Source organism: Peromyscus eremicus, chromosome X (genome assembly GCF_949786415.1).
Source record: "Peromyscus eremicus chromosome X, PerEre_H2_v1, whole genome shotgun sequence".
NCBI lineage: Eukaryota > Metazoa > Chordata > Mammalia > Rodentia > Cricetidae > Peromyscus > Peromyscus eremicus.
This window is the reverse complement of record NC_081439.1, coordinates 88,554,378-88,580,490: the sequence shown is the minus strand read 5'-3', so window position 1 is coordinate 88,580,490 and position 26,113 is coordinate 88,554,378. Positions and strand designations below refer to the sequence as shown.

At 42.0% G+C, this 26,113-nt stretch overlaps 1 protein-coding gene across 1 annotated transcript; it reads right to left on the bottom strand.

Annotated features, from left to right (window-relative positions):
- Window positions 1–1,851: 1,851 nt before the first annotated feature.
- Prps1 (phosphoribosyl pyrophosphate synthetase 1) lies at window positions 1,852–25,903 on the bottom strand. The gene is made up of 7 exons (XM_059251010.1): window positions 25,620–25,903; window positions 13,583–13,766; window positions 11,370–11,468; window positions 9,977–10,101; window positions 6,317–6,490; window positions 4,773–4,932; window positions 1,852–2,865 (listed from the first exon to the last, which is right to left on the bottom strand). The coding sequence occupies exons 1-7, from the start codon at window positions 25,739–25,741 to the stop codon at window positions 2,773–2,775; spliced, it is 957 nt and encodes a 318-aa protein (XP_059106993.1). The 5' UTR covers window positions 25,742–25,903; the 3' UTR covers window positions 1,852–2,772.
- Between the last annotated feature and the right edge of the window lie 210 nt (window positions 25,904–26,113).

Sequence of the window (26,113 nt, the reverse complement as noted above, 5' to 3'; positions counted from 1 at the left end):
CTACTACATAGTGAGACCTTGCCTCAAACATATGGCACAATCCCTCCTCCCATTATCAAATAGTTGTTGAGGCTGGTGACGTGATTTATTGGGTATAGGCACTTGCTGCAGAGCCTGACTTGAGTTTGACTCCTGAGATCTACATGGTTCAAGGACAATCCCTCCAAGTTGTTCTCTGATCTCCACATGCGTGTCTCACAAACCCACACGCACATAGACTAAATAAATAGAATTTAAAAATGAGTGGTACATGCTTTTAATCCCAGAATTCATGAGGTAGAGGCAGAAAGACTTCTATTAGAGGCCAGCTGGGTGGGAGCGTACCTCAAAACAAAACAAAACACTACAAACCAATGTCTAAGACATTAGGGGTTCTCCCACTGTAGGTACTTGCTTTCAGCTAAAAGTTGAAGAGTAATACTTTCTCCTGAATCACCTCAAAACCTCATCCTAGCTATTAGATTACATAGTCCCACAGTCTAGGTCTTATGTCAAAACTCAGAAATAACTGGGTGTTGGAGGCACATGCCTTTAATTCCAGCACTTGGGAGGTAGAGGCAGGAGGATTTCTGTGAGTTCAAGGCCAGCCTGGTCTACAGAGTGAGATCCAGGAGAGGCTCCAAAGATACACAGAGAAACCCTGTCTCAAACAACAACAATAACAAAACCAACCAGAAATAAACCAATTCTTACACAGAATGCTGTTGCACAATCCTGCCTGGGGCATAACCATTCTTTTGTCCTGCATGCCACACAATATATGCTAATAGCCTATTAATCTTAGTTATCACATCAGTTGTCCTCATTTGATGGCCCCAAGGCACAATAGTGATGCTGGCAATTTTATTAGTGGAGCTATAATTGCTCAATTTTGTTGTTCTCTTACAGTGCTTAGTTTATAAATAAAACTATCATAGGTATGTCTGTATAGGGGAAAACTACTATAATAAGGTTATATAATAACTATAGTTCCAGGTATCCAATATGGGTCTTGGATAGTATTATCTATAGAAAAGTAACTACTGTATTATGAAATGATGAACCTTGACACACTGATTCAATACTTCAGGAAGTAGCATAATTAGCTCCCTCGGCTCTTCCAGGAAAAAAAAAAAAGAAGATGTCACAGCTTACTATAGTCCCTCTGGAATCACTTTTGTTAAAAGTCTAACTGTAATCCAGGTATCCCCAAACTCAACAAAAGCATAATGAAATAAAAAGTAGATCCAGGTTTAAAAGAACAAAGGAGCTGGGCGGTGGCGGCACACATCTTTAATCCCAGCACTCGGGAGGCAGAGGCAGGTGGATCTCTGAGTTCCAGGCCAGCCTGGTCTACAGAGTGAGTTCCAGGACAGCCAGGGCTACACAGAGAAGCCCTGTCTCAAAAAAGATCAAAGGAGTATTCACCAAACTCTAAAACCACCAAGAGTGTCAAAGAAAACATACAACCTTATACAGTCATTCACAAAGAAACCCATTTAAAAATCCTGGAATGCATTATAATTTGTTTAAATTCTATGTGCTTACAACCAAGTTTTACTTAGAAGGGCTGAAATTAAATGCCAAACACTGGTGTGGGAGGGGAATCATCACATTAGGCAAAATTGGTTCTAAAGGAATAGGAATTTGGATTCCCAGGAATAAGTGGCAGAAACCCAGAAAGCATTATACATCCTATAATGCTTCTAATTCTCAGTAAACCTCAAATACCTTAAAGTCTTTCTATTGCTGCTTTGCTTTTTCTTTAAAAGGTGGCTAAATGGTTTAGATAAAAAATAGATACATTGGACAGTAGGACACCCAAGACAAACTTTCAGCAGAGAAATCAGTAGATATGACAGAGACCCAAAATTGCATACATTAACATTTTATTAAGTTTTTCTACAAGAAACTATAACACAAATTGTTTAGCAGAAATCTGTTCAACTGAGAGACTAAAAGGATCCAAGAAAGAGGAAAATTAAATACTTAAATTAATCAAAAGGCACTATGACACCACCTAAAACCTACCACCACAGTGGCAATAGGCTAAGGAAGATTGCGCTACAGCAGGTTATCTAATGTGAATGTTAGTGCTTACATACATAGCAAGAAGCAAGTCTGTCTTACAGAAGATTATGGAACAATGATCACTGAGTCCAAGATATTTGGCCAGGAAAAGGTCAAGACAGCTGACGGTAAAGCCAAAAGGAAAACACAGGTGTAGAGAATTCAAGCTATAGAGTTAAACAGATGGCAATGGATCAGGCTTCTTCCTCCCAAAAAAGTTAATTACTACATTGAGCTATCTTCCCCTGCCTAACAGGGCGCTCAACTACCAGAACTATGCTTAAGGATGCTCAGGGTTCTTGCTGTAGTGTAGCACAAACCTCTGAAAATGTATCACATATGGGCTGACTTGGTTGCTAGTTATTCTGAATGAATAAGAACCCCAAAGCATTCACATGCAATGGAGTATGAGCTTGTCAATCATATCCTAAGGACCTTGTGGAATATTTTCAACAGTCTATACATCGTTCAGCAGCTGAGCTCTAGTTAAAGCTGCAAGGCTCACAAAATAAACAAGAAAGCCAGGATGAAGCAATGCAAGTAGGACATCCTAGCAGTTAATCGCAGTCTGTCTTTTTCCAATTTAGGCTAAATTCTAATGTACCTAATGTGGGATGTAAAAGCTACACTGGAGCAAGCTGGGCCTTCTGCTGAACTCACCAAATACCAGAAAAACGAGGGGTGGGGTGGTTTTATTTTCAAAATGCTCCAGAAGTTATTCTATTACAAAGGAACATGGCTGAACAGGTAGGAGACAGACTCTCCATTGTGGGTTCTCCTGATAGCTTCTGCAAGGATCATGGAGATATCAATCACCTAGAAAGGCAAGAAACGCACCAGGTTAGTATGCAGGTACAGAGTTCACTGGTCCATCTGCAGCCTAAATAAGCAGCCTGGAAAGCACCCTTACTAAGGATCAAGCCCTCGGCTCTTCTTCTTTTTCTTTTTCCTAACTATAATTACTTAGAAAGAGTTAAGATGCTAGTAACATAGGACAAATACAAGGTCATCAAAACACTGATGCTGTACAGGACAAGTATGTGTGTATAGCAGCTGAAGAGATGGTTCAGCAGCTAAGAGCACTCACTGTTGTTCTAGAAGACTAGAGTTCAGTTCTCAATACATGTCATGTAGCTTACAGCCACCTGTAAGTCTAGCTTCAGGGAATCTGATGCCTTCTTTTGGTCATCTGCAGGAGGACCAAGCACACATACCCCAAATAAATAAATAAAACAAATTAGCCAGGGCAGTGGTGGTACATGCCTTTAATCCTCACACCCAGGTGGGGAAAACAATCTGTAAGTTTGAGGCCAGTATGGTCTACAGAGCAAGTTCTAGGACAGCCAGAGCTTCACAGAGAAACGCTGTCTTGAAAAACAAAACAAGCATCTAAAAAAACAAAACACTAACAAAAATGAATATGCCTATAATGCAAGGGGATTGCAATGAGTCTTAGGCTACCCTAGTCAGCAGTGTGCTCTGCTTTAAAAAACCTAAGTAAAAAACAAAACATTCACAAAGAGGCTGGAGAATGGCTCAGCGTTTAAGAGTGCTTATTGCTCTTTCAGAGGACCTGAATTCAGTCACAGCACTCAGAGGGAAGCTCAGAGCCACCTTTAGCTGCAGTTCCAGGGGATTCAATGTCATCTTTAAGCCTTTGAAATTCACACAAGCACACACGCGCGCGCGCGCGTGCGCGCGCGCGCGCGCGCACACACACACACACACACACACACACACACACACACACACGATTTTAAAAATGTTAGTAAAAAAGCTTAAGAAGTACACAAAGCTAGATGCGGTCAGGCATACCCTTAATTCTAGCACTCAGGCATAGGCAGGTAGATTTTTGAGTTCAAGGCCAGCCTGGTCTACATATAAAATTATAGGCCAGCCAGGGCTACATAGTAGGATCTTGTCTCAAAAAAAAAAAAAAAAAAAAAAAAAACCCACCACAAAATCCAAAGAAGGGAAGTCAAGCCCTTAGCTACTTGGGAGACTGAAGTAGAATAACTTCAAATTCGAGGCCTGCCTGGGCTACAGAGTGAGTTCAAGGCCACTCTGGGCAACTTAATGAGAGTGCACCTTAAAAAGTACAAAGAGCCAGGCGGTGGTGGCGCACGCCTTTAATCTCAGCACTCCGGAGGCAGAGGCAGGCGGATCTCTGTGAGTTCCAGGCCAGCCTGGTCTACAGAGTGAGTTCCAGGAAAGGCGCAAAGCTATACACAGAGAAACCCTGTCTCGAAAAACAAACAAACAAACAAAAAGTACAAAGAAAGTAGGGCATTGGGTCCATTCTCAATGCCAAAGAAAAAAGAACAAAGAATGACTTCAGAAATTCAGTAGCCGGTGGCGGCGGCGGCGGCGGCGGCGGCGGCGGCGGCAGCGGCGGCGGCGGCGGCGGCGGCGGCGGCGCACGCCTTTAATCCGGGCACTTGGGAGGCAGAGCCAGCCTGGTCTACAGAGCGAGATCCAGGACAGGCACCAAAACAACACAGAGAAACCCTGTCTCAAAAAAACCAACCCCCTCCCCAAAAAGAAAAAAAAATTCAGTGGTAGAGTCCTTACCTACAAGAGCAAGACTCTGGGTTCCATTTCCAGAACAAAACAATAAAGATAAACCCAAAGAACTTATGCTTCAGTATTCACATATGTGACTAACATGTTACTACCTGTAAAACACCGAAGGAAATTTTTGTTTTGGATTAATCCCATTTCACCTGTATTTTGGAGCAGTGTTTCATCTTATCCTCCTGTGGTATGGTATTGGTGACTACTACTGCTTCAAAGCATGCATTGTTGATACGAGAAATGGCTGGGCCAGAAAAGATTCCATGAGTCAAGATAGCATAAACTCTGGTAGCTCCAGCTGAGAGAAGTCTAGAGGAAAAAGAGCTCATTAAACTGACATGCAACTACAGACTCTGAATTAGGAAGAAGGAAGAGTATTAGTCTGTCATTAATAGAATATCAGAAATTGGACAGCTTAAGCACAAACATGCTTCACAGTTCCGGAGTCTGTCATGGCCAAGATCAAGTATAGACAAGGTAGATTTCATTTTTAAACTTTTTTTTTGGTTTTGGTTTATAGTATCTACCATTTTGTGTGGTCACATGACCTTCTAGTATACATGTAAAGATAGTGTAGCAAGCATTTTCTTCTAATAAAGTCACTAATTCTTTTTTTTTTCCCCTGGAGCTGAAGACTGAATCCAGGGCCTTGCACTTGCTAGGCAAGCGCTCTACCACTGAGCTAAATCCCCAACCCCAACGTCACTAATTCTAACATGAGGGTTCTGTTCTCAAGATTTCATTATTTAAGCCTAAATGCCAAGGTTAATCTGCAAAACCATACCTGGGGGCTAGAAGTCAACACATTAATTTTAGGAGGACACAGTACTGACCACATCAAAGAGTATAATCTGCACTAAGCCTTATCTTGGTAGAACCTACAAAATGTCCAGGGGGAATCTCTGTGTTCTTTTTCCTTTCTGGCTGGTAAAAAGAAATGTCCTTGAATGTGATCTGGAAAACTACATGATAAAGATATGGTACCACAAGACTGAAAATCTATGACCCTGCAAATACACTTAACCAGGAATACTCACATTTGCCTGTGCTTACTTCCCAGCCTGCTGACCTGAATTTGATCCCTGAGACCCACAGGGTAGAAGGAGAGAATCATTCCTAAAGTTTGACTTCCACATGCTTGCCATGGCATGTGCACATTTGCAAAATGAACCAATATTTGTAAAGGACATCTATGGATTTCTAACTCATCAAAACAAAAAGTCAATTGTTTTGACTATGCTTGAACTTAATGATTTTTGGACTTTATAATGGCAAACATACCATATATTCAGTAGAAACTAGATGTAGAATTTGGACCTTTCTTTGATCTAGCAATGTGTGATCCAAATACTGTCTCACAGCAGCTCCCAATCAGCCATGTAATCACGAGGGGAAACAACCCAGTCTACAGTAGACTGTGTTACTAAGCAGGGACTTTGGAAGGTAAAAGTGTATGTGATCCACTTGACTTTTGATAGTTTCAACTTATTAAGGATATACTTAATATAAAAGCAGTGTCTCTTTATAAAAACTAAGAATCTGAAATGAGGAATACTTATTCATCTCTATGTATTAAAAGCTAGCATGATCAAAACATCCCAAAGCTACTTACTCTTTAGTTGTGTTTCACAAAGCAATCAGCAAAGCAGTAGTTAGCTTTTTACTTCTCCTAGCCCCAACACCCTGTACTCACTTGTCAGCAGCATGACAGATTGTACCACAAGTGTCAGCCATGTCATCCACAAGGATAGCCACCCGATCCTTCACATCTCCGACCAGCACCATGCGATCCACTTCATTGGCCTTCTTCCGTTCCTTGTGAATCAAGGCAAAATCCACATTCAATCGGTCTGCAATGGAAGTAACTCTGGAAAATAGGAGAGGTTCAAAGTTAAGTTAAAGACATGTATGTGAGCCGGGCGGTGGTGGCGCACGCCTTTAATCCCAGCACTCGGGAGGCAGAGGCAGGCGGATCTCTGTGAGTTCGAGGCCAGCCTGGTCTCCAAAGCGAGTCCCAGGAAAGGCACAAAGCTACACAGAGAAACCCTGTCTCGAAAAAACCAAAAAACCAAAAAAAAAAAAAAAAAAAAAAGACATGTATGTGGCTTCCAAGGCTGGGAGTGTAGTTCAGTGGTAGACAGCTTTGTCTAGCATGCATGAGGCCCTGGGTTCCATCTCTCTTACCCACTTATACAAAATAATGGATTTTCCTCCTGGGGAAGAATACCCCTTGAAACTAAAACAGATCTCACAGCTAGAAGAAAGCAACTATCATCAACATCTCAAAAACAAACATTATAAACTGGATTTTATAGATTAATGCCCTCTGTAATACCACTGGCAGTATGGGAATATATTACTCAAACTTATACCATTCATTCTGGGGATGGAGTAGACATACCCTTCACCAATCCTGGGAAACAGTATATGGCAAGGTACACTAGTTTAACAGATTGAAGGCAGAAGGAAAGAGAGATCTTATTAGCTAGTGTAGGGAGTACACAGATTGTCCCAATTTCCACCATGAAGGATTTGTGATTCTAGAAGCAGTGGCATGTGAATCTGAAGCTAGGAGGAGTGGAGCAGCGCCCACCCTTTCAATACATGTCCATACACTCATCTCTCCCACAATGGTGGTGAAACCACCACCAATGGGAAATATCAACTGTACCTGATCACCAAGCTTGGGATTCCTTCTACAAGTGCTAGAAAGAAAATTAAACCAATTAACCAGACAAACAGGGCATGTTACTACAGCCCAAATTATCATCAAAAGCAAAGAGAACTTTTTTTCCTCATTAAAGATAATACAAGCCACATTAAAAGGCAGGTTAGAAGTGACAATAGGCTACCCTACCCCTATGACATGTGTACCCACATACCACTGTGCAATGCAATCTTCGTCATGAAGAAAAGACTCATGCTTCAGGTTTAGTGTTTTTAAATGTAACATTGATTAAATTAAACTTTAGCATTATTTATCCTATTTCTCTTGTGACCAGAGTTTTTGCTGAACAGGTCAAGAATCTCTGACCATATACGGTTTGAACCACAACTCTAGGCAACATTTCTACCTGGATCTAAAGGAACCATAACCATACCTTGTGCTCTCCATTACTACTGCTTGGACACCTAACATCAGAGGTAACCAACTTACTTGGAATGATGACATCCAAGGCAAATGCATGATCAGTTACCAAGTGTTCCAAACTGTTCATGCTCACCAACACACTCAGTCCCCAACAAAGCAGAAAAGGGTTGGAAAAGTAACCCAAAATCCCTTGAGTGGAGAGCTACTGTGCAAATTACAATCACACTGGGATCCTTACCTACTCCCCAACCCTGCCAAGACAGAAGTGAGCAGTGGAAAATACTCCATCACTAATTAGAATGAAAAAGAATTACAAACATAAGTCATTTGCAGAAAGTAGTATTCTTTTTTTTTTTAATTTTTATTTTGCAATGCAATTAAGTTCTACATACAGGCACAGATTCCCTTGTTCTCCCCCCTCCTGCCCCCTCACCTTCCCCCCAGCCCGCCCCCCATTCCAATCTCCTCCAGGGCAAAGCCTTCCTCACAGACTGAGATCAACCTGGTGGACTCGGTCCAGGTAGGTCCAGTCCCCTCCTCCCAGGCCTAGCCAAGGGACCCTGCATAGGCCCCAGGTTTCAAACAGCCGACTCATGCAATGAGCACAGGACCCGGTGCCACTGCCTGGATGCCTCCCAAACAGATCAGGCCAATCAACTGTCTCACCCACTCAGAGGGCCTGATCCAGTTGGTGACCTCTCAGCCATTGGTTCATATTTCATGTGTTTCCGTTTGTTTGGCTATTTGTCTCTGTGCTTTATCCGACCTTGGTCTCAACAATTCTCTCTCATATAAACCCTCCTCATTCTTGCTAATTGGACTCCCAGAGATCCACCTGGGGCCTAGTCATGGATCTCTGCATCCAGATCCCTCAGTAGTTGGATGAGGTTTCTAGCACGACAATTAGGGTGTTTGGCCATCCCATCACCAGAGTAGGTCAATTCGGACTGTCTCTCGACCATTGCCAGCAGTCTGTTGTGGGGGTATCTTTGTGGATTTCTGTGGGCCTCTCTAGCACTTTGTTTCTTCCTATTCTCATGTGGTCTTCATTTACCATGGTCTCCTATTCCTTGTTCTCCCTCTCTGTTTTTGATCCAGCTGGGATCTCCCACTCACCCAAGCTCTCTTTCCCTCGACCCTCGCCCTTCACTACCCCCACTCATGTCCAGGCTGTTCATGTAGATCTCATTCCATTTCTCTGTCCTTAGAAAGTAGTATTCTTATACCAAACTTTTAAAAAACCTGCTTGTGACTATTGCAAATGAATTATTTTCTAAGTCCTTGAGAAAGATGTGAAGATACTGCTTAAGAAGTTAAGAGAAAGTGTGACAACTGCCTATATAGGGATGTTTTTATACTGCCACTAGATGTCACAGAGGACAACTAGCAATTAAATGGAATTCATCAAGCTATACATGTGGCTGAATAAACAATTCAAGTTCTCAGCTAATCAATTCCACGGAAGTTACTGAAATTAAAGAGATGGTTGAGAAAGATTTGAATTCTACATGATATGTATTACTTTTGGGAAGTTCTAAATTAGTTTTTCCTATTCATCTGACTGAGTCTTGTAACCCTTCATTCTATTTCCAGAACAAGAACACATGCCATATTTTTGTAAGCAAGCCACAAAAACAAAAACAAACAAACAAACAAACAAAAAAAACCCCACAAAGCTCTTGGTCTGCACAGTTTGTACTATAAATTAATGTAACTGCTAATCTCTGGCAATAAGTTTGATTAAAAAATTTAAGGTCCTGGCTTTAAATTAAAAACCACTTTTGCAGGGCAGTGGTGGCACACGCCTTTAATCCCAGCACTGGGAGGCAGAGGAAGGTGGATCTCTGAGTTCGAGGCCAGCCTGGTCTACAAAGGAAAGGCTCCAAAGCTACACAGAGAAACCCTGTCTCAAAACACCAAAATTAAAAAAAAAAGAATAAATTCATTGCAAATGAAATCTCCTACCCTTCCTGATAAAGTTACAGCAGTGTTGTTAACTCTGCAGTGCCTGCCGAGTCCCTAATGTAACAGTCAAGCCAATAATGTAACGACTACTTAGGGCCCTGTCTACCCTGCCTTCCAAATGACTCAAGCCAGTATAGAGCGAAAATGATATCCAACCTATATTCTAGCCACTGGCACATCCAATCTAAAGTTGTGAAAAGTGGCACTTGGACAGGAGAACATCACTTTGGGATATTACTCTATGAAAGACTTTAGCAATACATTATTTTTTAAGAACAATAGTAATTACAACCATACCTCTTGGCTCCACCAGCGTCAGGTGAGACAATAGTACAGTTTCTCCACTCAGATATATTCTCCTTTATCCACTTTAAGACAGCTGGCTCTGCATATAAATTATCCACTGGGATATCAAAAAAGCCCTGGAGAAAGAAGCTGGCTTAAGTTTGGTTTTATTTTTCTTCTCTTCATTTATGACATAAAGTAAGTGGATTCAGAGAGATGTCTCCTCTAAGATATTTGCTATCAAGTCTGATGACCTGAGGAGTTTGCTCCCTGGGACTCACATGGGAGAACTGACTCCTGAAAGCTGTTTTTAAGCTTAAGCATATGTATACCCAGTGAACAATCAGTCAGTCAATCAATGTAATAAAAAAAGGGCTGGTGAGATGGCTCAGGAGGTAAAGTAGCCCCCAAGTTTGATCTTGAGAATCTACTTGGTAAGAGAACTCCTGCAAGTTGTTCTCTTACCTCTACACGCAACACGGATGTATGTATTCATTTCCATATACATACATGCACACACAAATTTTAAAAGGAATAAGTTAATGGGAAGGTAAGCCCAAGGAGGTAATACGAGGCCTTAGCCAACTCACACCTGGCCATAGGAACAAAAACGAGCCTTTGTAAACAGCCAAGTTCAGCCAAGAACTATGAAGAGCCAAGCCAACATGTTCAGACTCAATTTATACACACCATTTTAGACCACTTGGCATTTGTGCTGGCCAAATGGTGAAGCAGCTAGAGTGTTATTTTTTATTTTTTATGTGCATTGGTATGAGAGTGTCAGAACCCCTGGAACTAGAGTTAACAGTTGGGAGCTGCCATGTAGGCACTGGGAACCAAACCCGGGTCCTCTGGAAGAGCAGCCAGTGCTCTTAACTGCTGGGCCATCTCTCCAGCCCAAGATATGTGTTTTAATTCTAGTTTATACAAACTAGTTGTACTTCTCAATTGTTTCTTTTTGATAAGATGAGTACACTCCTCTGTCCTATGCACCTCTTTTGCCAGAAGATGCAAATGGTAATAGCTGGGAGTTTAACTTTTTAAAACAGGGTTTACTCTATAGCACAGACTAGCTTGGAATTCAATCTCCTTGCCTGGGCCTTCCAAGTACTAAGATTATAGGTATGCACCACCATTCATAGCTGGAAGCTTTAGATAGTATAAAATAAATGTGGCGATTGATTTCTCTTGTTCTGGGTTTCTATGAAAAATCTTTAATGTCTGTAGCTCTAAAATTAAGACTGATTATTAGGTTCTAATCCTAAAGCCTATGTCCTTCCCATAATAACAAACTGTCTTGCTAACTTCTCACTTCAGCTGTCAGCCTCTAGAATGCAGATGTGCACCACCATGCCTGGCTCTCTGCCCACCTTTCTCTCAATACTTAGCTTCCTTCCACTGGTACCTGAATTTGAGATGCATGTAGATCCATGGTGATAATATGATCTGCTCCTGCTACAGATAGCATATTTGCAACAAGCTTAGCTGAGATGGGAGCCCGGCTCTGAATAGAAGGGAGGAAAGAAAAAAAGAAAAAAAAGTCAAGATGAAAGCAATTCATTTACCAAGTACCTATAATTTTAAGACATTATCACCAAGAAATTCATGACATGTGGCACTGATCTTTGAGTGACTGTAATCTAATATAAACAGTAAGCAGTACAATATTGTTTCAAATGAAGATACAAATTTTAGTAAAGAAGACTATATTTCTAACTTCTGTTTTCTTAAATTATTTTTGACGATTTTGCTTTGTAGTTTAGACTGGCTTAAAAGTCTTGACCCTGCTGCTTCAGTCTTTTGAGTGCTGGTATTACAGGCATACACCATTTCTGGATGTTTTCTTCTCTCTCTCTCTCTCTCTCTCTCTCTCTCTCTCTCTCTCTCTCTCTCTCTCTCTCTCTCTCTCTCCCTCCCTCCTCTCCCCCCCTCTCCCTCTCCCCCTCCCCCTCCCCCTCTCTTGATTTTTCCAGACAGGGTTTCTCTGTGTAGCTCTGGCTGTTCTGGAACTCGCTCTGTAGATCAAGCTAGCCTCAAACTCAGAGATCCATCTACTTTTGCCTCACTAGGGCTGGGATTAAAGGCACACGTTACCAGGGTTTCTTTATGTAGCTCTGGCTGTCCTTGAACTCTCTAGGCAGACCAAGCTGGCCTCACAGAGATGTGCCTGACTCTCCCTCCTGGGATCGAAGGCATGCACCACCACACTGGGCTCTGTATTCAAGTATTTACTATGGTCAGTCAAATTAATCTCAGTCCTCACACTATGTTTAAAATTATTTTGATTGAAATATTTTAATGCATACACACTCATAATACCACCTAGTGTGTCAAAGTTTAAAGATCCATATCACAATGAAAATTGTTTAATCAGAGTCATCTGGAGGTCAACTTTATAGCAACCTCAACATACTTGTGACTACTTCTACAAAGTCTATGCTTTTACTCTATACTTGGTCACAATAAAAAAGTATCTAGAATTCCTCTTAGGTATCATTTGTAAAAACTGGGGTTAATTACAAAATACTTAAAAAGCTTTATGTATATACTTCACCTTCTAATAAATTAGATACATAAAATACAGGAAAGCAAGTATTCACATAGTCAACTTCAAGTTTACGAAGGGGTCACAACTGGGATCAAGATCTTGTGATACTATGAGGGGCTCTACCAGAATTTGCTAATGTTTTCTGAGGTGGGGATATTCCTGCTATGTTGCTCAGACTGGCCTCAAAATCCTGAGCTCAAATGGTTTTCTAGCCTCAGTCTCCTGAAGATCTGCGAGCAACTACAGGCAGGTACCACATGACCTGGCTAGATAATAAATACTTTAAAAAGTATTCTTCTAGACCTAATGGCATGAGCTTGGATTTCCAGTTACTCTGAAAGCTAAGGCAGGAGGATTACAAGAAAGATCTGCCTGAGCAGCACAATGAGTTCAAGGCCAGTCTAGGAAAGTTAGTGAGATTCTGTCTAAAAATAAAAGGCAAAAAATGGGCTGGTATATAGTTTAGTAACAGAGCACTTATTTAGCATGTGTGATGCCCCAGGTTTGATACCCAATAAAACACACACACACACACACACACACACACACACACACACACACACACACACTGCTACAAAGGATTGATGATTAGTCTTTTTTGGGGGGTGGGGAGGGGTTTCTCTGTGCATCTCTGGCTGTCCTGGAACTTACTCTGTAGGTTGAGTTCCTAGGTTGGCCTTGAACTCAGAGATCTGTCTGCACCTGCCTCTACCGAGTGCTGGGATTAAAGGTGTGCGTCACCATGCCTGGCCCTGTTGATTAGTCTTAACATAGTTAAAAATATGCATTATAAATTATATGCCTGTTGATTTAAAGATAGGGCAATACTTAAGGAAATATCATTTTTTGGAAGGCAGCTCACCACTATACCACCAACCCCGAATCTAAGAAATATTTTTAAATGCTCTGATATAATTGATAGTTAAGGACTGTGACTTTGGGCAATGTTCTTCTTTCCCCTACATTAAAAAGATTCTGAGCTGAAGATATAACTCCGGGGTAGCTGAGCACTAGCTGAGAATTAAGCTCTAGTTCCACTCACCAACACTATTAAAAAAATCCATTCCTACCTTATCCTTCTTATCCTGGCGGGCATAAGGGAAACATGGGATGACTGCAGTCACCCGGCTGGCTGAAGCAATCTTGCAAGCATTAATCATGATCAAAAGCTCCATTAGATTGTCATTTATCTCACCACACCCACTCTGAACAATGTAGACATCTTCTCCACGTACACTTTCTCCAATTTCCACACTAAAATAGAAAAAGAGAATGAACATAAACAATAGATTCTCCTAAGTACCACACTGTAATTCTCCAGACAGTCGCAGCATCAGTACTCATATATGTTATGCATGGGTTATAGCTCCATGTGGATATTGATCACTTCAGACTTTGGAGAGAACACCTAAAGAAACGGGCGGGTATACCAGAAGCAGCTTATTACCCAGTTCATTCTAGTTCACTATACAAAAATATTCTAAGATTATAAATGAGACACAACATGAAAAAGATTGGTTGACTTTAAAGTACTTATAGAGAAGCAATTGCACTGTAATTTCATATGGTGGCCATCAGACATAGTATCAAATCTGTTATCAATGGTGACTATTGTAGTCACATATAAGGAAAAGTAGGAATCACCTCTGTTCTGCACCAATGCTGTATAGAGAAGACAATACCTTCCCTACTATAATGATAGTCCACTCAAATAGGAATATGTAATGGTGAATGAAACAAATGTAGGCTTTGACGTCATTCTGTGCGAACTACTCTGACCTAAGTAGAGAGTCTTGTTTAATTCAGAGGGTTCACAACCACCTGTAACTCCAACTCTGGGGGATCTGACACCTTTGACCTCTGTGGATGGGCACCTGCACTAATATGTACGTATTTCCACACAAACGCACAATTATACAAAATAAAAAAGTAAATAAAAAAGGCTGAAGAGATGGTTCAGTGGGTAAGTGTGGTATTGTATTCCCCCAAATATTGTGCATGCTAATAAACTTATCTGGGGTCAGAGACAGAGCAGCCACAATATTATACATAAAGGATAGGCAGTGGTAGCACACGCCTTTAATCCTAGCATTCCAGAGGCAGAAATCCATGTGTTCAAGGATACAGACAGGCATGGTGACTCATCATGCCTTTAATCCCAGAAAGCAAGCCTTTAATCCCAGGGAGTGTTGGTAGAAAGCAGAAAGGTATATAAGGCGTGAGGACCAGAAACTAGAAGCATTTGGCTGGTTAAGCATTTGGCTGGTTAAGCTTCAGGCTTTCAAGCAGCAGTTCAGCTGAGAGCCATTGAGATGAGGACACAGAAGCTTCCATTCTGAGGAAACAAGACCAGCTGAGAAGTTAGCCAGGTGAGGTTAGCTGTGGCCTGTTTTGTCTCTCTGATCTTCCAGTGTTCACCCCAATAACTGGCTTAGGTTTATTAATAAAAAGAACTTTTAAGATTCCTGCTACAGGTAAGAACACTTGTCACTTTTGTAGAGGACCCGAGTTCAGTTCCTAGCACCCATGCCAGGTGGCTTGCAACCAGCTGTTGCTCCAGCTCCAGTAGGGGATTTGACTTCCTCTGGCCTCTGTAGGAACTATATGCATGTGGTATGCATATATACATATATGTACATGCACACACACACAGGCAAACATTCAAATACACGCAAAATATAAACCTTTGTAAAGATAAAATTTATTTTTATTTTTTGGTTTTTCGAGACAGGGTTTCTCTGTGTAGCTTTCCAGCCTGTCCTGGAACTCACTTGGTAGCCCAGGCTGGCCTCAAACTCACAGAGATCTGCCTGGCTCTGCCTCCCGAGTGCTGGGATTAAAGGTATGCACTACCACTGCCCGGCTAAGATAAAAATATTTTTAAAAAATCCAAAAGTATTTAACCCCAGCACTCAGGAGGCAGAGCCAGGCGGATCTCTGTGAGTTCGAGGCCAGCCTGGTCTACAGAGCGAGATCCAGGACAGGAACCAAAACTACACAGAGAAACCCTGTCTCGAAAAACCGAAAGAAAAAAAAAATCCAAAAGTAGATTACTCTATTAAGCAAGAGCTCTATTTTTGCTGTGGGCCGCAGGAATATATTATAAGAACTCAGCTGGTTATGGCAAAGTCACTACCTGGAGGGATCAAGGAATTCCTCCAGAGGAAGCCAAATCCCAAGGAGTTTTTGGTGTTACTTGGCTTGTTATATATCAGCTGTATTGTTAAAGTCATGTGTGCCTTCATAGTTTTCCCAATTGACTTTTCCCCAAGGGCTAACAGTGTGGACTGATAACTCTCTAGACATACACATTCCAGGCATTTGGAGAACAGCCTCAGGAAAGGCTTTCTCTGGAATCAGATATCTCCCTTGGCCACTTTCAAGGACTAGCAGTAATAACAGTCCACATGCAAGTCTCCTGATTTAAGGTAAATTCCACAAGGAGACACCACCTAGGTCAGGTGGATGTTAAGTAATAGCTTTACACAATTCAGCTCGGACCCTCCTTTCTTACAGCCTTACTAACTTTATAGACTGCTAACTCCTTACCTAACCACTTCTAGGAATCTTTAGATAACCTTCTGCGCCTACAGCTATGCTCAGCCACCCCAGTTCAAGCCTCCCTGTAATTATCATCATTGGAAGCATCCGGCCAGGTCCATCCCCAGAGGGAAGAAAGTACCTTATCAGAGATACCTCCGTACTTTCTAAGAACAGACTTAAGCATCCAGGCTACCCATTTGAGATGGCCTGGCAGATATGCCAATTAAGCTTTACTTCCTCCTTTCCCAAACCTTACCTCTGGTTCCAGATCTCCCTTTAACTATCACCAGAGGCATCTAGCGGAACACAGGTTGCCTAGTGACTGAGCACACTTTCCCCCACCCTGCAGAAAAACAGCAGATAGCTTGGACAGATAGGAGCCACAAGAAAAAAGCAGACAGTTTTATTTTCTCCCATTGACCTAGCAACTTATAGATTCTTCTTTTTTTTTTTTTTTTTTTTTTTTTTGTTTTTTTTTGTTTTTCGAGACAGGGTTTCTCTGTGTAGCTTTGCGCCTTTCCTGGAACTCACTTGGTAGCCCAGGCTGGCCTGGAACTCACAGAGATCCGCCTGGCTCTGCCTCCCGAGTGCTGGGATTAAAGGCGTGCGCCACCACCCCCCGGCAACTTATAGATTAACATTTTCTACTAATCATGTTTAAGACTATAGTTGAGTATGTAAGATTCCCTCTTCTTAGATATTACCCAAATTTAGCCTTTAGTTAATTCATTTCCCCATTGGTCACTTCCCTTTGGGGTTGCAAATGATAATTAACGGTTATTGGCTCCCTGTGTGATTCTTATCACCCCTCCGTTTGACTCTGGAAGCCTGGCTTTATATACCAGGACTTCCAGGGCACGGAGAGACGGAGAAGAGAAAAGAGAATGGAAGAATTAGATGGGTAAGAACTTGAGAGGAACAAACTGAGATGGGGAAGAATTAGATTGAAGGGCTAGAGGAGAGTACCAGAGGAATGAGATGGAAGATGAGGAAAAGTCAAATGGGGAAGTACTAGCTGGGTAAGAACAAGATGAAAAAGACCTAGATGAGGCAGAGTTAAGACAAGAGAATTAAGATAGAACTTAGAGGAAGCAGTAGATAAATATAGAGAGAAATCAACCAAGAAAGGAGCTAGACATGAGAACAGAACTGAAGCTGTGTATAAAGGATGTTATGCCAGAGGAATTAAAGCAAGTGGACTATAGAGCTCGGTGTGCTGAGATTCTACTTCCTGAAAATAGTCCTCACTGTTAGTAGTTCTCTCTCCTGAGTCCCTGGGATGTATAATATTAAGGCTGGTCCCGCTAATATTATATAAGATATTTTACTAAATAATGAAACAATTATGCTGACCCTGGTTTTCTACCAATAAAACGATAATGTAAAAATCAAAAGGGAGGAGGGTAGCTCAGTCGGTGAAGCACTTGTGTGGGACTCTCCTGACCCAGGTTCAATCCCTGGAGGCCATGTAAAAGCTGAGTAAGCGGCACCAACTTCACAAAGTTCTCCTCTAACCTTCACACATGTGTATGTGAGGACACACAAATAACGAAGAAAACAGTTTTACTTCAAAATTACAGAACTGAGCTAGCGCTGGTGGCATACATCTGTAAGTCCAGGGCTAAGGAAACTGAGGAAGGGTGATGGTGATCTTAAAGACAGGGTAATTACATAAAAAGAAAGGGACTCTGTCTGAAATTAATACAAAGTTTAAAGACTTAGGAAAAACCCACAAAACAAAAGCTAGTTTATATGAGAGAAAAATTAGTACCACTGATAAACCTCTAAGACACCAACAAAAAACAGCTTTGTAGGTAGGGAGGTAGGGACAATCTAAGAGGACTTGGGTGACGGGGGGAAACTATGATAAAAATTCAGTAACAAACTAACACCCAGCTTAATCTGAGAATTCTATCAGTATTTTTAAAGAGAATTAATGCTAATTTTATAGTCTTTTCCAGAAACGGATAAGGAAACAGGTTCCAATTCAACTTTATCGAAGCCAGTATTATTACTCAGATACTAAAATCAGATGAAGGCAATATGAAAAGAAAACCACTGAAAGACAGGAGGAGAAAACAACTATGGATGTAGTCGTCACAGAGCAAAGAGCAAACACCCTTTTGGTAATTAATAGGGGTGTTTTGTGTATCTTGATGTTTATCTGTGTCAATATGCTGATTGGTACGTTATACAAGAAATATGCTGATTGTTTCTTTACAAGAAACTACAGTTTGCATAAAGAAAAAACTATAGTCAGAAAATTATAAAACACTGAGTAAAAAATACATTGCAGCCGGGCGGTGGTGGCGCATGCCTTTAAACGCAGCACTCGGGAGGCAGAGCCAGGTATATTTCTGTGAGTTCGAGGGCAGCCTGGGCTACAGAGCGAGATCCAGGACAGGCACCAAAACTACACAGAGAAACCCTGTCTCGAAAAAACAAGCAAACAAACAAAAAAATTGCATATTTTTCTCATTTTTTACAACTGCCCGTAAGTCTACAATTAATTCAAAATTCATTTTTGTGACACTGGGAATAACACTCATTTTGTACATGCTAGGCAAGTGATCTACCACTGAACTAGAACTATATTCTCTGCTCTCAAAATTCAAATTTATTTTAATTTTTTTGAGACAAGGAAGGTCTCATGTAATTCAGAGCTGAGAATGATCTCAAACTTCTGATTCTCCTGCCACCACCTCCAAAGGCACCACCATGCCTGGTTCAAATTCACTTTTGATGGCACGCACCTAAAACCAAGATACAGTATACTGAGAGCAGCTTAGGATAGACAGTGAGCTCCAGGCTAGTGATTCTGTCTCCAAACGACTAACTAAACAAATAAATAGTAAAGCAAAGAATTGTGCACCATTATACCTGTGTGTAGTCACTAAACCATTACTGCTTCTCTCAATTAAAGCTGAGGTAACAGAATAAAAAAATGACTGTGGTCAGTCAGAAGAACCTACTTTAATTGTCTGTTTTCTGAGAAACTACGTAATGCTGTGAAGGAACTTGGGAGTTCCAATTTCTGTAGTTAGCCTGAAAACTGCCCACCTTTGAGCCAGGCTTGATGGTATACACTTACACATCCCTTAGGAAGTTAATGGAAAGTAATGAAAGCCAAGGCTACATACGTTGTCTCAAAATAAGAAGAGTTCACCTCAAAATATTTCCTCCTAGCCTGTCATCTACCAGTCTTTATTTATATATATATATATATATATATAAATATATATATATATATATATATATATATATATATATATATATCCCTTAGATATATCCTTTTCTACTTCCTAGCCTCTATACTTCTTCCCAGTATCTGGATTGTTCTTCGTATAAATACATTACCCACCAGGCAGTGGTGGAACATGCCTTTAATCCAGTACTGCAGAGGGAGAGGCAGAGGGCCAGAGGGCCAGAGGACCAGAGGGCCAGAGGGCCAGAGGGCCAGAGGACCAGAGGACCAGAGGCAGAGGCAGAGGCAGAGGCAGGTGGATCTCTTTCCCCAGTATTCAGAAGTCTTTTGTTAGATCCCATCTAGGTGAGGGTGCAGCCTTTAGTTCCAGGTTGAGACAGGAACATCAGGTTATATAAGGAATTTGAAGATAGCCTAAACTTCTGTCTCCAAAACAAAACAAAGCAACCCAGAATTTGTGTATCTCAGTGGTTAAGAGCACTTGTTGCTCTTCTAGAGGACCCAGGTTCCCCATTCCCAGCTCCCACATGGTGGCTCACAACCACTCCTAACTCCAGTTCTAGGGATTCAATGCCCTCTTCTGGCCTCTGTAGGCACCGCTGGGCATAGCATGTGGTGCACAGGCAGGCATATATATGCAAACAGAGCACTCATATGTGGAAAATAAAATTTACCAGAAAAAAGGCAACATAAAACTATCAATTACTCAACCTCAATGGATCTTATTTGCATTCTAGATCAAACATACTTAGAAATATACATTTAGCTGGGTAGGACGATACATATTAGTAAACCAAAAATTCTGGAAGCGTCAACAGGAGTTAGAGACCAGCCTAGGCTAAAGACCCTGTTTCAAATAGAAAGCAACAACAAAAAGCCCAACAAAACCATGGGCCAGTGAGATGACTCAGCAGGTGGGGATATCTGCCACAGAGTCTGACAACCTGAGTTCAACCCCCAGAACCAGACTGTACAAGGAAAGAACCGACTCCATTGTGCCCCTTCAAGAATAAAATGTAATAAAGAATTGTTAGGTGCCAGCAAGGCAGTCCAGCTGATAAAAGTGCTTGCCCCAAGCCTGACCACTTGAGTTCCATTTCTGGAACCCATGTGGTGAAGAGAAAATCAACTTCCAAAAGTTGTCTTCTGATCCCCACACTTGCAAACAATAAATATGTAATTTTTTATTTTTAAAAACCACACATTTATGACAGAGAGAACTGAACACTGACTAGTTCTTCAATATTTAGGAATTAGTATTTTTTTTATGTGGGTATATAGGATGTATGTGTGTGAGTACATGTGTTTAGTTAGGTCAGAGGACAACCTTCCACCTTGAGACAACTGCCCTGTATATGAGGCTAGCCTGCAAGCTTCCAGGGTTTCTACTGTCTCTACCTCCCGTCTTCCCAGAGGGGTACTTGTGGGTGCACACAGCTTTAAGTGGCCTCTGGGGACTCCACTCAAGCCATGTGTTTATTTGGAGGGTTCTACCACAAAAAAAGTTAAATAGGGGCTGGAGAGACGGCCCAGTGGTTCTTAACAAGAACCTGAATTGGTTCCTAACATTCAGTCACGTGGAAATCAGACACTTCTAGTCTCTAGGGACACCCCCCACACACAAGCGGCATACATCCACAGACAGACACACACACACACACACACACACACACACACACACAAGTTCACACATAGGTCAGAGAGGTCCAAGGAGGCCTTTCTACATGAACAACTTGCATGTTTTCCAAATAAGGCTTAGAAAGGCATGGCATAATACAGGAATCACTGGCCTCAAGTTTATGGTTATTAAGTGCTTCAAATGTGGGTAATACAGCATTTAAGGGGCTGAGGCAAGAGGAGCCATTAAAGGTCATCCTGGGCTACATAGCAAGCCTGAGGCCAGTTTAGATTACACAGACTTAGTCTGAAAACAAAACAAAGCAACCAGGTTGACCTTGAACCCTAAGATCAACCTGCGTTAGCTTCTGGAGTACTGGGATTAAAGGTGTGGTCTTTACTCTCACTTTCCTTGAGAGATTAGATTCCCTGATAAAGTGCTTCTGTTCGGTGGCTCATGCATTCTAGACCAAGTATTTCCAATTATTGAGCAACTTCAAAAACAGCTAAACCTGTCTGCACTCCTCTGGCACATCTCACCTCTTTGACCCAGATCTCCATTCTCCTGGGGGAGAGAAGAGGCTGGGTGCACTGATTTCCAATAAGGTCAGCTTTGCGCTCTACATGTGGTATCAGAGGTCAACCTATGGCTGTAGTTTCAGTAAAGTACACAGATTGCCATGTGCTCCACACATTCACTTACTATTGTCAGACTGTTTGATCAGGACTTAGAGAACAAACAATTTCACAACTGACCCTAAGACAGTCTGATTAGGCTTAAAGGATTCTTCAAAGCATTTAGACCAGGGTGGCTTCTTAGCACCTTATACAAGGCTTTAAACGTGAGCCAATACAAAAAATACCCACAAATTATTACATTTTACATGATATTCTTTATAAAACCTTCGGGAGTTTGTATCTGGAAGTCTCTAGAGAGCTGTATAAAAATAAAAACATTATGTTACTTATGCCTCTATCCCTTCAGCTGCCAGAAGCCAAGGGATACAGATAAAATCTAAACTTTACCAATTATTTTTTGCCAAGTTCTTGGAAAAATTATTATAGTCCTTTGTTCTATAAGACTTATTATTATCTATTTTTACAAACTCCTTGCTTTTGTAACTACAAAATATACTTGGAATCCTTTATCAGGTGTGTGTGTGTGGGGGTGGAGCTGAGAAGGAACAGGGCTTTCACTATGTACCCCAGGCTGGCCTGGAACTACCTCTGCAGATTAGACTGGCTTCTGCCTCAGAAAGCTGCCTGCCTCTGCCTCTGGGGTGCTAAAAAGGGCTGTGTCACTATTGCCTGGCTTCAAATCCTTTCTTTAAAGCAGGTGACTTATTAATTATGGAACCTCATTACCTAGACTTTTTCCAGGAGAGAAAATATTTTCTTTGCCAAAAAAATCAAAGTCCTTGGGGTTGGGGATTTAGCACAGTGGCAGAGTGTTTGCCTAGCAAGTGCAAGGCCCTGGGTTCGATCCTCAGCTCTGAGAAAAAGCAAAAAACAACAACAACAACAACAACAAAAGAAAAAAAAAACAAAAAACCCCCCCAAAAACCAAGTCCATCATTTTGTATAATACATGCCAACAAAAAGGAAAGAGGCAAAAATTTACAAACAAGAATAATTATTGCCAGCTTAAACATTTAAAAGAATATGAAAAATATAGCATCATTAGAGGTTAGTATTTAAAATTTATGTGTTCCAAGGACAGGGATGGCTCAAAGTTCAGAGTCCTTAACTGAGTATAGTGGCACATACCTTTAATCTCAGCACAGGTAGATGCAGGAGATCTGAGTTGGGAGGTCAGCCTGGTCTACATAGTTTCAGGACAGTCAGAGCCACAAAGTGAGACCCTGTCTCAAAAAAAGAAAAAGAAAAAGAAAGAAAAAAAAAAGTTAAGAGTCCCTGCTGTTCTTCTAGAAGACCCAGTGCCCAGGTCAGGTGGTAACTACTCATAATAACTCCAGTTCCAGGGGATCTGGTGCCCACTTCTGGAATCTGCAAGTAATCAAATATATGTGATATATGCCCCCTCGGCCCCATACATACAAACTTACACACAAATAAAAAATAAAATCTTAAAAAAATACATTCTAGCCTGGTATGGTGTTGAACACCTTTAATCCCAGCACTCAGGAGGCAGAGACAGGAACGTCTCTGAGTTTGAGACCAGCCTGGTCTACAAAGTGAGTTCCAGGACAGCCAGGGCTACAGAGAAACCTTGTCTTGAAGAAAAACAAAAACGTTCTGAGGTCAGGCATGGTGGCACAGGCTTGCTAATTGGACCGAGGAAGCAGAGTCTCTGAGTTCCAAGGCCAGCATGGTCTACATAGCAAGTTCTAAGCCAAGTGTGCTCCATGCCCCCCACCCCCACAAATAAAACACTTAGCAACTCATCACTCAACTGCCACTACCATTTTTAAAAACAATTCTGCTTAATAACCAACATTTCAGCCATTTTTCAAAGCCAAACTTAAAGCTAAACCTTTTATAGTTAGGTCTGGAGAGTCAGCTCAGCGCTTAAGAGCACAGGCTGCTCTAGCAGAGGATTCCCAGATCCCACATGGTGGCTCACAACCATCTGTGATCCAGTCCCAGGGGATCTAAACACCACTATCTTCTGACTTCAGCAGGCACCAGGCATGCGTGCCAGCACATATATGCAGGCAAAACACCCATACACATAAAATAAATAAAAGCCTAAAAAGTCTTATTATCCAAGTTGGGCTTAATTAAAATCTGTCAGTATTAGACTATGTTGTTCTCTTCAACCACGACCACCACCCCAAACATAACCTCAAATTCTGCTGTGTTGCATTATGCAGAGGGCAGAGGATTAATACAAGGACAAAACAGTCTTTCTATTTTTTTTTTCCCTGAAAACAGGGGAAAGACTCAATAACCAAATGGGTCAAAGAAAACCTCTAAATGAAAAACATTTTTATCCCCTAGCCAAACTATCGTTCTAAGTCTGGGGCTGTTTTCTTTTCTTTTCTTTTTTCTTTTTTTTTTTTTTTTTTTACTGAGACCCAGGAGCAAAAATGGTCGGAGGTAACAAGCGGCTTGCACTCCTCTTCTAAGGTATTGCCTGGCTACAGATGCTATGTGTTTGCACTATCATTTGCATCACAATTAACAGCATACTAATCCAGGAAGAAGCCATCCATTACAGATGAACTTTAGCTAGGTCTAAAAAAAAAGTTATATTTGGAAATCACTTTAAAGAAAAAATATAAAACATTTAGAAAAAAGTCAGAAAAAATAAATCTTATGTAATTTAATAACTGATCATTAGTTTAGAAATGCCCCCTAACAGATGACTGTAAGAGTGTAGGCTGTGGAGGTAGTGATGGGTCCTGTCTGTAATCCCAGTACTAAACAGGCAAAGAGAGGCAAGAGGACGACTACATGTTAGAGACCTGTAGGTGATTCTCCCTCAAAAAGCACCCTAAAAACAAAATAAGCCAATGAAAAAAGGATTATGGCCTGTGCTCTATCAACTATGGGAAAACAAAATACAATGCATGAGATCTAGAAGACTCCATATACGGCTGGAAGGGGCACTGAAAGAAGTAGGTAAGCAACCTTTCACATGGTCCAATAGTGCACGCGGACGGCAACCTTTCACATGGTCCAATAGTGCACGCGGACGACGAAATTGGGGCTAGAGAGCGAGTTTTGTTACCAATTAATATTTGAGAGAGGGCCTCACTGTGTGGTCCAGACTAGTCCAGAATTAGCTATGCAGACCAGGCTTGCCTCAAGCTTGTGGCTGGCTATCCTGCTTCTGCCTAGAGGTGTAATTAAAGGGGCGTGACATCACACCAGTGCTGGAGGAGTTTTAAGATAAAGCATCAAAAAAAATCAAATTTCGATTGATTGGATAACAATCAATTGGGGAAGCTAGCTCTTCCCTTGTGTTATTTTGTCCTCAATTATTAATATTCACGTGTAAGTCGTTCCCTAAATCCCCACGCACGTAACACTGAAAAGAGGCTGCTATTTGAGGGAGGGGGTGTTAAGGTAAAAAATTCCAATTCCACAACTTAGCTTTCCCTAAGACTTTCGGGATGACTGAAGCTGAGATGCTGAAGATCAATGATGCTGAGCTAAAGCACCACTTTATCTCATCACCTCGATTTAACTTAAGGGTGGTTCCGATTCCTCGACAGACAGATTGCAAAGATAGGAAAAGCCGACGCTTGCTAATCTAAGGGAAGTGGTAACATTTTCGCGCACTCAGAACATGCTTCCTTTAAGACCATTTCGAATCAAAAAGCTTTTCGACTCTAGGAGAAAGACCACGAGGGCTCGGAACGCGCTAGGTTCTCTGATGTACACCAGTCAATGCGCTGAAAGCGAACCGAATCCAACCTAGCGGCTCCACACTGAAGCGACAAGCCACGTGTCCCCATAGCCGAAGCTAAGCGTCGGTACCCCCTCTAGACGCTCCGGGGAGGCCATTACCCCACTACATTAGGTCCTCCATCCCCAACCTTCAAACGTACCATCTCCGCCTGCCCCCTCCATCTTGGCTCCACCCGCGCGCGCGGCGAGGGTAAACGCGACCCTCAAGCGAGATAAAATAACGGAACAGCCTATGGGACAAGCTAACCTCAGTTGCCCCGTCCTGCTCTCCCTCAGCACCCGGGAATTCCCGCGGCCGCTCAATCCCCCAAGATGCTGCCGACCCGGCAGGTGCGGTGCACTCGAGATGCCAATTTCGTCCTTACCAGGTCTCCTGGTTGCTGAATTTCTTAGTCACCACCTTGCCCAGCTCCAGGCCCAGGCGGTCAGCAATTTTCTGGGATAAGTCCTGGTGGGAGCTCCCGCTAAAGATTTTGATATTCGGCATCTTGGGCAACCACACAAACGCACTCTTTTCTCAGTGGTCACCGCAGCTGCGGAGACTGGACTCGAAGTCAGCCGGCTGCCTTAACACCAACAGCGCCGCGTTGCTACTCCGCCATCTTACATTCCCGCCCAGCGTGAGGCTCTAAATTACCAAGCACCGAGGGGGCGGGATCACAAAGGAAGTTCCCCACCCAGCCTTTCTGGATTGGCTGAGTAGAAAAAGGGGAGGAGTCTTCCGGTAACGTTGCCGCCCAACTACTCTCTCTCTGGCAATTGGCTAAAAGGCACGAAGGGAGCGAGGCTAAGAAGTAGCCCCGCCTCCTGGTAGCACTGTCATGGGAACGCTGGCTGGAAAGCGTGGAGGTTTTCTGGG

Coding starts and splice junctions, on each gene's coding strand:
- Prps1 (XM_059251010.1), bottom strand. CDS start 25,741: ATGCCGAATATCAAAATCTTTAGCGGGAGCTCCCACCAGGACTTATCC. Junction 10,102..11,369: donor TACATGCATCTCAAATTCAG/GTACCAGTGGAA, acceptor TTCTTTCTCCAG/GGCTTTTTTGATATCCCAGT. Junction 6,491..9,976: donor GACGCTGGTGGAGCCAAGAG/GTATGGTTGTAA, acceptor CCTATTTTCCAG/AGTTACTTCCATTGCAGACC.